The sequence below is a fragment of the Austrofundulus limnaeus genome, unplaced genomic scaffold (assembly GCF_001266775.1).
Source record: "Austrofundulus limnaeus strain Quisiro unplaced genomic scaffold, Austrofundulus_limnaeus-1.0 Scaffold18, whole genome shotgun sequence".
NCBI classification, from domain to species: domain Eukaryota; kingdom Metazoa; phylum Chordata; class Actinopteri; order Cyprinodontiformes; family Rivulidae; genus Austrofundulus; species Austrofundulus limnaeus.
Window position 1 is genome coordinate 214840 of NW_013952420.1, and position 11194 is coordinate 226033.

Sequence of the window (11194 nt, forward strand, 5' to 3'; positions counted from 1 at the left end):
ACACACACACACACACACACACACACACACACACACACACACACACACACATACACACACACTTCACAAATACCACTCATCCCTTGCAATACACCTTCTCCACCGGCAAACGTGATTTTGTGTCCCCCACCCCCACCCCTGCTCTGTTGCACAGGTCTTCCTTATTTTATTCTATGTTTGTATGTTGTATGTTGTATGTTTGTTTGTTTGTTTGTGCTGAAATGTGATTGCCTTCTGGGACGTATAAAGCAAATGTTAGCACATTACACAGTCATTACTTTTATGCAGTTTGTTATCTTATTACTTAGTTACACTTAAACCAGTTAGACAGGCATCAATGATTAGTACTTAGAAACTAAACCCAGAGGTTAATAAACAGAAAGCATGTTATGATGTCTTAGATTACACTGAATTTTATATATACTGCCTATCTGTGTTATGATGTACTGCCTGTCTTTTCTTTCTCTCTTTTTACTTGTTTATATCATTTGTTAAATCACGTAAAGCACCTTGTATCACCTTGATGCTGAAAAGTGCTATATAAATAAAATTTACCTTACAGTAAGCTGACTGTAGAAGCTGCTGCTGCATTTTTATCTTTKAACTTTGTAATTGATTTATTATGTACAAGCATGACAACTTTTACTTTTATGTTTTTAAATACCAACATTTCAAAATAACACCTCTTACAGCTGTAATCAGAATACTGCAAAACCCTCATATTATTGCCTATTGTTATCATTAATATAGAAAAAGAAGCAACTACAAGCTACTTATCTACTGATTTCTTAATGGAAACAGTTTAAGTGGATCTAGTTTGTTCTAAAAGGTTTTCTTCATTTTGGCTTGGTTTTTTTGTTAAAGAATACCATGGTGTTGAAGAAATTTATTTAGTTATTTAGAAACTGATTTTAGAAGCACCACACCATATTCATAGTTTTTCTTTTTAAGTATTGATTCTTATAATCTATTGTTTGACTATTGTTATGTCTTGATTAAAATAGTTTTAGATACATGCGTGAAACATCATGACAACACATAATAAACCGTTAAAAAAACATTAGGAGAGCATTGCTGTTCAGAGTGTCTGTGATTCAGCCGTAGGCCTGTGGTGGGGGTACCAGGCACTGAAGAACCATATATTTATAGACKGGAACTTCCGGTTTCGGGCAGTGCAGCTTTGCTTGCTTCAGCTGTAAGCAATAAATCTACGCTCAGAACCAGATCTGGGGTTGTATGGTCCATTCTCTTCACAATTTTAATCAGATTCAACATTTATGTGATCTCGTCACAATTTCAGTTAACGAACACTAAATTTTCTTACAGTGTGGTACGGTCTGTGTTGTTCTTTATCTGAGGTTATATTTACCTCATTTTAGGACATGGAAAAGACCAGACTTCATTTTCGGTTAGGGAATAGCCTGATTCGAATAGTCTTACAGTTAAAATACCTACCGTATTTTTCACAGTATTTATTAAATTGTAAGAAAACAGGCATTGAAAGCTGAGTAACTTGAATGTCTCCTATGAATGGATCCTATGATTCCAGCTTTGTTGGCTCTAAAGGCTCAGTCTGCAGTAAGCATGGTGCTGTGATAAAACCAGATGATGTGTCCACCAGAAACAAAACTATAAAACTAACTAATCACTTACCTTTAACATTTTTTATTTACTTTTAAGTAAACTGTAATACCAGCACGTGTCCTATCATGTAAAAGTCACTTTTATATCACACAAGACTGACATACAGAAGTGATGGTTGACTCTGTGAAAGCATGATGACAATAGATTTTTTTTATGACGCCAGCTTTCAGGGTCTGACACAGTCAGAAAAAGACTCACCCTTGAGTGAAATGGTCTGAGCAGGTTTGAGAAGTGGTTGACTTGTGTGGCGTGATGGTCGTGGCCACAGTTTCCACCTTTAATTGGCAGCTCCTCGGCACTCAGCAGTGAGTGGTGAGAAGAACTCACACCGTTAATTGGCTCCAGGTAGAAGGTGTCACTAGAATTCAGTGATATCAGACCCCTGTATGACAGGAAATGTGAGGAAACAAAACAAAGAATGAGAGACATGCCAGGAGGAAAAGTGAAAGTGGAACAAAGACTGACTCAGTTCCATCCTGAAAGTCCAGAAATTAGAAAAACAGTTGGATGTCAAACAACGCTACATGCAACATTATCCTTTACAAAACATTGTCTGTTATTTTTAAAGTTATGCAAACTTAAAATTAAAATTAAATGCACAGTATTCACTGAAGAGAAAGAAACCTTGAAAATAAAGATATACTCATTCAAATGAATTATCACAAGATGGATCTCTGCTAATAGAACAYTTTTAGCCATTTTTGTGTTGGCTCATATCAGGTTGTCATCTTAATTTTGTTTGAATCAAATAAATAGTTGTAGATTTACAACCAATAATTATACTACTTTCCAAAAGATTTGCTATAATCTATTTGATGGTTCAGGAGATTTTTTACTAACAGACAACTAGGACTAACTGATAAGGCATGCCAMTGTCATCTGCTTACATAAATAGAATCTGTGATACCTGAAGGGGTGTAAACTTCTTGAAGGGATGATTCATCTCATAGTGGATAATTTCAATCTAAAAGTTCTCATAACTTAAAAATATTTGAATTAATCAAATCAAGGGCCAAAGGAACACTTATAATCTAAGACCAGGCAAGGGAAGGTGTAGGAAATTGCTTTATGCCATCAGCAAGTGGTAGTGACTCTGAACAGGCGTATCAGAAAGTGACAATCTGATGGTCCATGTCCAGTGTACGCTGCAGTCAGCTTTCAGTTTTTCTTCCACAGCTGCTGCTTTCTGTCTACTAATTCAATCTGTTTTCTAAAGCCATAAGCAATATTGTTTTCCACAATTGTGGCCATAAATCCACACCATTGTCCTATACTTAACAGTGATTGCTTCTCAGGCCTCATGTCTGATGGCCTTCTTAGACTCCAGACTCCATCTACAACAAATGAAGTAGTGGTGCAGTCAATCTACAGTGCAAGTTGACAATCTGATCTTTGGGTCCTCAGTGTCACTGGTCAAAATGCTTTGCTGCCAAAGTCCTCATTGGTTTTGTAACTTAATGAATACTGACATGATTGACACAGCATTGTATGCAGGTGTGTAAGAACCAAACAGTACAACACTTTGATGAACCTAGTCATGGTTAAAATACAATACAAGGGAGGACCCTTGACCATTTGACTGTTGTGCAGTTACTGATTTTAAGATGCACAAATTGATTAAATTAAAATGAATGACTCAGGGTCATTTTTTTGGACCTCTGAGCACAAATGGGTCAAGTATTACACAAAGGGGAATTAGGAGGAACTATGCATTGCCAATGTGTCATCAACACATTGGAGGTCCTTGGAACTAGAGCATTTCAGAGAGAGCTGGCTTACAGGTCGGGCATTTTACAGTCTTCCGTGAGTTTTACCAAACCCCAGAGTGCCTCTGTGCTTACATTAATTATCTTAATAAACATATGCATAAAGTTCAAATGTCTCAGTTTTAGAAGTGTACCGCAGGCAYATTTGCACTTCTGCTGCACTTTATTTCAGGTAGTTTATGTACAGTAAGTGGTGTCAAACATTATGAGAGAGGTGATGGACAGCCGCCCTTCTCTTTCCTCCCACCTTTCTGTGTGATCGTTTTAACCTTTTTATTCCGTGCTCTGCTCTGACAGCAGCAGCMTCATACACACCATCACTCTTCTTTGCGTTTGGCACAAATGCCAGAGGATGGTGTTCCAAATACTTTTTCATGCTTCACTACATTCTTTAAAATCATTTCTGACTCAGACTACATGAAATCCCTTATTTTCTTACTTCTAYACAAGTTTTGATTGTACAGAAAAGAAACCCACATGTGCAGGACATGTTTACATCTATTTGTAAATTTAAATCAATGTGTGTCAGGGGAGGAGTTTTATGTGTTTCACATACATTGAGATGGGAAAGAAAGGTGCACAGAAACATGAGTGTGCAAGGTTTGATTATTCTAAATTTTAGACTGAGTATACGCAAACCTTTAGCATGAAGCTGTGCACTCTTTCACACAGAAGMCCCTGGAACTTTGACCTGAGTTCTGTGTTGCATAGGAAGCCAACGCAGACAGAGGAGCAAAGGCGTAATAAAAGAACAGTTTAAGGTTTTTGTCAGAAGTTAGAAGCTGCAATTTGTAGCAGCTGCAGAAACAAAACCATTAACAATAATTAAAACTCAGTTTACTGATGTTTCTTAACTAAAAAAATAGACAAAAACATCAATTTAGACAAATGATCAAGTGAAAGATTCCTATCAGAAGTTTAATGGTGGGTTTACTGTAAGTAGAAAGTAAACTTAGGTTTCCAACAATCTTAAGGATCAAATTATCTGGAGAAAATTATCAGACAACTAGCGTGGACATTTTTTAGAACCCAAAAGGGGGCCCGGCAGAAAAKGTTCGGGAAGCACTTGTATAAAGGGAGCAAATGAAGCACAAATAAAAAAGGGCTGAGAACACAACCCTGTGGAACACCGTGTTTAAGAGTAACTGAGAAAATTTGAAAATTGGATTTGGCAACAGAAATATTTCTAAAAGATAAAAAGAAACAAACCAGGCCAGAGCTGTAGCAYACATGCCTGTCCAGCACCTCAGCAGCACTCGAGTCATAAGCTGAACTTAAATGTAGGGTCATTAGAACTGCAGATTCTACTGCGTCCCTGCACAGTAATGTCATTAGAGGCTCAGAGGAGAGCAGACCCTGTTTGAGCTCTACGAAAAGCAGACTGAAATTTATACAACAGCAGCCGACCAAGAGGCGACGGCAGCCAACCCAGGCGATGCAGAGGAGACGGCACGACTTAGGAAACTTGGGAATTGCCGCCCACTGAGGTGACTCAGGAACCGCCAACTCAGGAGACTCAGGAACAGCCAACTCAGGAGACTCAGGAACAGCCAACTCAGGAGACTCAGGAACAGCCAACTCAGGAGACTCAGGAACCGCCAACTCAGGAGACTCAGGAACAGGAAGCGGCAGCTTAAGAATAGGATAGGTGGAAGAGTGGGTACCAAATCGCTCAGTCAAAACCCTCCCGACATAGGCGAGGACCCTCTGGTGGCCAGGCAGGAACAAAAGATTGAGGCGTCCAACCAGAACGCCCTTGATCTGCRGGCAGAGGAGCTGTTTCGTTGTGGGGGTGAGGGACCACCGGAGGATCATTAGAGATCCCCCGATCAGGGGATGTGTCCCCTATTCCTCCCATGGTGGCAAAAATGGAACTGGCTCCTCAGAGGTAGGGGAGGGAGAACCGGCGGTGAAGAACCCAGGTGACAGAGCTCCACCACCCTCCTCAACAAGAGGCAGACCAGAAAAAAACTGCCTGCAGGCTGGGCACTGTGGTTTGATCCTTCTGTGAGGTGAGAGAGATATTGACCCAGGGTGCAGGCAAAAAAATCCAGAGTGCAAAAGATTTATTAAACAAAAAGTCTGGCAGGGCAGCTCAAAAGGTACTTACAAATAAATTTTTCAGGAGAGCAAGAACACATTGCACATGGGAGAACAGCACACTGGCTGGGGTTGACAGCACAATGATCAGACACAGACTGAGGACAAGACACCAAAAGGGAAACCAATGAGAGACAACAAGAAACACCRGGAGGAGACACAAGAGGAAACAGGTGAGTGTGGGCGGGGCTAGAGGCATGACAGCAGGACAGACACACAGGAAAACACAGGAAAACTAAGGTAGAAAAGACACAGACCATGACAAATTGTAACAATAAAAACGAAGCTTTAAGATGGGCCTGTAGTTACTCAGAGATGAMAACAACAATAACAGCAGTTTTAAAAGCTGTTTGGACCTGAACTAAATTCAAAGAGCAGGTAATTAATTATAAAATATGTGACCCAAGCTGACAAATGAGTTGGAATGAGTGGATATGCAGTGCAAAACAATGAAAATGTTGATTTTTGCCATAATTGAGAGTTGCATGAAAAAAATTYTCCATGAAGACACCATCTAGAAATCCAAGTAGCTAAAACAGAATTAAATCACCCTAATCTTCCTCTAAATCAAAGTTTTTTTAACAGATTAGTCTTTTAATTAATTTAATTTAATTTAATTTAATTTAATTTAATTATCTGAATATTACCAGCGTTTCCCCTACCATTATTCAAGGGCCCGCCCCTCCAAGAATTTCGTGGCATGTAGTCATTTTTACTTAAATATTGCCAGATCAAGTCGATAGCTATTTTTGTGCCCCTCCACATCCACCACTCGCCAAACTTGGTGGGAAAAAAGGACGAGGCAGAGCGGGGCTGAGTGCTGTGTGTGTGGTCCTTACAAAGATAGAAAGACGTGTGTGTGTGTGAGATTAGACACGCAATGAAAGCTCCACTTTTTTGTATCACGTAGCACGGATGCAACAGCTTTGCAAGCTACTTTTTCTTTCTTAAAACGAAAATGTGACYGGTGAAGCGCTCACACACCGCAGGTCAGACAGTCCCTTTCAGGAGTATTAACCTTTAGGGCCCAGATTATAATCTGTCTTTAAAATGTGGTAAATAAATTATTTTCAGTGATTGAGAGCAAGCTTTTTGACAGTTGCATTTTTTAACTGTTTTCTTTTATATCTACAAGAGTTGGGTTCTACTAGAGTTCTGATGATTATTAGAAAGGACATGATTTGAGGTTTTTACTGATAATAGTTTCTTTAAAACATGTTACAGAAGTAAAAAGAAGCAGGTTCATTTTGAATAAAACACTACAAACGTGTTCATTTACAAAATTAAAATATATTTACAAAATCCACTAAACTGCAGATTAACATAAAATAAATCTTGTTTTATAATTAAATGTCTGTTTCATGTTATGAAGAAAAATACTCCTGTCCTCCTTGTTCCTAATCAGGGTCAGGGTGGGACTGGAGTCTGTCCTAACTGTCTGTGGGTGAAGGCAGGGGACACCTGGACAGGTCTCCAGTTCACCAGAGACACCTGGACAGGTCTCCAGTTTTCATCAGGGACATAAAAGAGACAATCAACCAGCCACACTCTGTCACACCTAGAGTCACACAGAAGAGCTCCAGAAGGTTTCAAACTGAGAACTCTGGACTCAGATCATCTGCTGCACAKAGTTCTGATCATTTACTGTATTATCAATAATAATTTACTATGATAAATTGTTATTGATAATTATCACAAGGAGTCTTTAACTTTAGTATTTAGTTAGGCAATTAAAAATTCACATATATGAAAATTTATTACTATAATTGAAGGTGAGTTATGTAAATTTATGTTTGTATAAAACAATTAGCCCTCCCAAGACCAAAATCCTAGGGGAAACACTGAATACCATCTTTCTCTGCTGGTTTCTGTAGCACTGAGAAATCTCTTCATACAATGTTTGGTGTCATTTAAAAGTTTAAGAATTCTCCTTTTTAAATATAAACTGGAATTTCTCTTGACATCATTCCAGACCCATAATTACAAAGTTATCAAACTGGCACATTGTAAACAGAACTAGCTTGTTGCCAATTCAGATAAGAAATCATCAAATTTCATCTAGCTAGGAATTAGTTAGGAAACTGAAAGATAGGGACCAACGTAAATAACTGTCTGTACTGACCTTCAAACAGAATGTCTCACACTGGCTTTGCTGTTTAAAAACCATTTCACCTTGCCTGTGAACATTCTGCCAGAGCTGCTGTTTACTCCATAGCAGACACAATGGGCTCAAAAGAAATCCCTTTTTTTAGTGAAAAGGCTTGTACAGGCTCTTATGTTCATTCACACTGCCTGACCATGTGAGCGTACAACACCTGGACTCTGAACCATGCTCTTAGACAACACGGTACATTTCTTTTTTTTTCAGACAATTTGTATTTTCAAGGCTGTAAAACAATTTCCTGTAAAAAAACATATTTTATCCACAAGTAATACATAACATAGTTATGAAATGAATTCTGCTGACAAGAAAAAGGTAGCAGAAGTGAAAACAATAAAAACAGAAGTGTTTGTTGGGATCCAGGTTGAACCTACATCTGGTGCATCATGAAGGTTAACGTTCCTCACTGGGCTGCATGTGCTGATGTTTGCGTTAGATGAGATTTTATTAAGACACTGGAGAAGTAATGGGTCAAGAATTGTAAGGTTATAATTAATAAGGTTGCTTCAGTGCAAAAATGCCCTCAACATGACCTGAAAATGCGTGCAGTACTAACATGATAAGTAATTCCAGGCAGATATTAAAATCACATATTGTCTGCTGCTAAAAGGCAATGATTTATTTTTTATCWGTGTCTGCATCCATAATTCACTATGTCTGTCTTTGAGCAAAGTTTCCTTTAAACAACTGGACAGATAACTTTAAGTAAATAATCTCTGGATGTACAACTACAAATCACTGAGCTTTGAAGTTAACTCAATTCAAAATGGCCGCCACAGTTAGGTGGCAGAAGGAAACACCAAAACATGTAATAAAGCAGTTTGAACAGATATTAAAGAAGACATATGATGTTCTTAAATCKTTTTTCACATTTAAATKATTCAGTTGGGGTCTATTTAAAGTGGAACTGCAATGCTTTAGTCTGAATTCCTCATTYTTGTAACTCCACAAGGTGRGTCTCAGATCAACTCATTTTAACGTTATCTCTTTAAATCCAAACAAGGTGCGTCACACCCTGACCCACTCCAGCTTCCAGACTGGTTCATTCTCAAGTCAAGTTAAGTCAAGTGTACTTTATTGTCAAAAATCTATGTAACCAGTTTCACCAGTCTCCATTGTGCAGGTAAAGAGACCGGGCTTTTGTCCCCATAATAAACATTGGGTTCTTACAAAGCTGTGTGTACCAGTAGATAAAAATTGTCCCCAGCAGGTGACAAAATGATGCGCGCGCACACACACACACCTTCTCATCACCCCTTTTCTCTCTCTCTCTCTCTCTCTCTCTCTCTCTCTCTCTGCAGGTCAGCTGTGGCTGATTCAGCCCTTCCTTTACCTTACACATTTTTGCTTTTCAAATTAAGCATTCAGTTGGTCCACTCCATTACAATTTGTCTCACACACTTTACACACACACACACCAAGCCCTGCTCAGTCTCTCCACACCACACCACACCTTGCTCTCTGTGTACCCTCCGTGACAAAAGTCGCACAAGGAGGAAGGATATTATACAGATTTACTTCTTCTGATCATTTTAGATATAACTTGGAAACATATTCAGTGGTGCAACAAGCTTATACTTTTAATTGAATGCTTTTTAAGCATTCAACCGCCCTGCTATAATTTGCRACCTTCCTCCTTTCTACTTAATGACAGCAGCTGGCATTTTAGTGATCGTGAGTTTTATCTCTTTACATAATCCATGATTAACCATTACGCTGCTGGTGAGAAGTGAGACTTACGTGTCTCACTGCGCATTTGAAACATGAAATCTGTCATCTAGCCACTGAAAATAGCTTGTTTTCTTATTCAGACAGAAAAAAACAGTTAGCAGTACAACAAGAATACAACATATTATGTTGACTTCTAATAACATTAGGCCAAGGTGCAAGCAAATGCTCACCAGAGTGAGTTCATCTATAAAAGTGAGTGGTTTTGTGAGTTTGCTGCTCATAGCTGAAGCAGATGTGTGTTCACACAATGCCAAAGAGGAATGTTAGTCTTTAACTGGGCTTGTTTTTCAGTCACAGGACCGGAGAACCCTGCAGGTATTAAGCCAATCATGAGCTCTTCTGTTTATCAAGGTATTTTGGAGTAAACAACACCAAATACATAATTCAATGTCCACACCACAGCCTGATCTCAGGAAAACTCTGCAAATGTAAATGACCTAACTTCAGAGTTTTATCTGTTATTTTTTTCAAGCTTCCTATCATGAGAATGAATTTGGGTTACTTTCCATTGCTTGCTCCTGTTTATTTGATTGGTGAAACTATTTTCTGTTGTCTGTTCCAGCAGCAAACTTGTGGTGGTCAGCTTCCATTTGCACAGCTGTGTGAGTGACTGGTCATTCAAAAGAAGCATTTATATTCTGCCAGCTTCCAGAGCTCCATTCATGCCCATGTCTGCTGTGTTCCCATCAAAACTGCTGTCACCAAGAACCATTTGGCTACCCTCCCAGAGCAGGACAGAAAGACATGCCGGCACTGAACCACCTTCTATCAAAGGAAAATAAAGGTTTTGTTCTTTAACACAATGAAAAGGTTTATTAATTTTTTTAAACAAGCTTTTGAACTTTCAGCCCACACAGAACAATCACTTGATGTATCTGCTGTTCTCCACTCAGACTCTACCGATGWTAGCAGTACTGAACCACCCTCATTGTTTTAGTCTTTTGGTATAATCCTGGTCTTAATGACCTCAGTGAGTCATTGCTAAGCAATATAATTTATTGTTTTGTGCAAAATAAACACAATTTTTAAATCAATAAAATTAAGAGAGAAAGAGACAGCAAAAGCCTGTTTTTAACACAGACATAACAGCTAACTCCTCACTAACAAAGCTTCATCACATGCTTCTTGGTGTAAGGGGACTGATGTATTACTATGCAGCCTACGAAGAAAATTAAAATGAATAACTACAAGCCCATCAGTTCTTGAAGGAATGCATGTCCCCCACCGCATTTTATACCAGAGTTATAGACTATGTTCACACTGCAGGCAAATGCAACCTGTATTGTTTTTTTCCTGACAGTCTGAATGTGGCAAATCTAATGTTTTCAAATGCAACCCCGATTTTTTTCAGTATGTGGTACTGAATCAGATAGGTTTGATGGTTTTAAAGTGACCCCAGTCTGAATGTCAGTGTCTCATTACATCTGACTTTTAACATCAGTGAGGTGGGGTGGGGGTGGGGTGATCCATAAAGACACTAATCTCGAATCAAGCAGTTTAAATCTGCTCCATGTCTTCAGCTACATAACAGAAGTCCATTTACCTTGTTTTTTTTATTTTTATTTTTCATGTCCTAGATCAGTGGTAACTGTTATGGCAATATTTATTTAACAAAGACAGAAATACGTGGTCCAAGAATGAAGGTACTCCGTGAGATGATCAGCTGAGTTTTATTGCAACAACAGGAAACACAGAGAACAACCTGCACTGTCTATGTTCCTCTGCTTCTCTCTCACTGTCTCTCCACACTACTCACTGTCTCAAAAGGCCTCATATACAGTATATATATATA

The 11194-nt window shown here is 38.7% G+C and overlaps 1 protein-coding gene across 1 annotated transcript in view; it reads right to left on the bottom strand.

Moving 5' to 3' along the window:
* Positions 1–11194, bottom strand: part of adam19a (ADAM metallopeptidase domain 19a) — a gene marked incomplete in the record, with an annotated part of 346817 nt that overhangs the window by 110702 nt on the left and 224921 nt on the right. Inside the window, 1 exon segment of the mRNA XM_014003343.1 lies at positions 1843–2026. Coding sequence (XP_013858797.1) covers positions 1843–2026 — 184 coding nt within the window.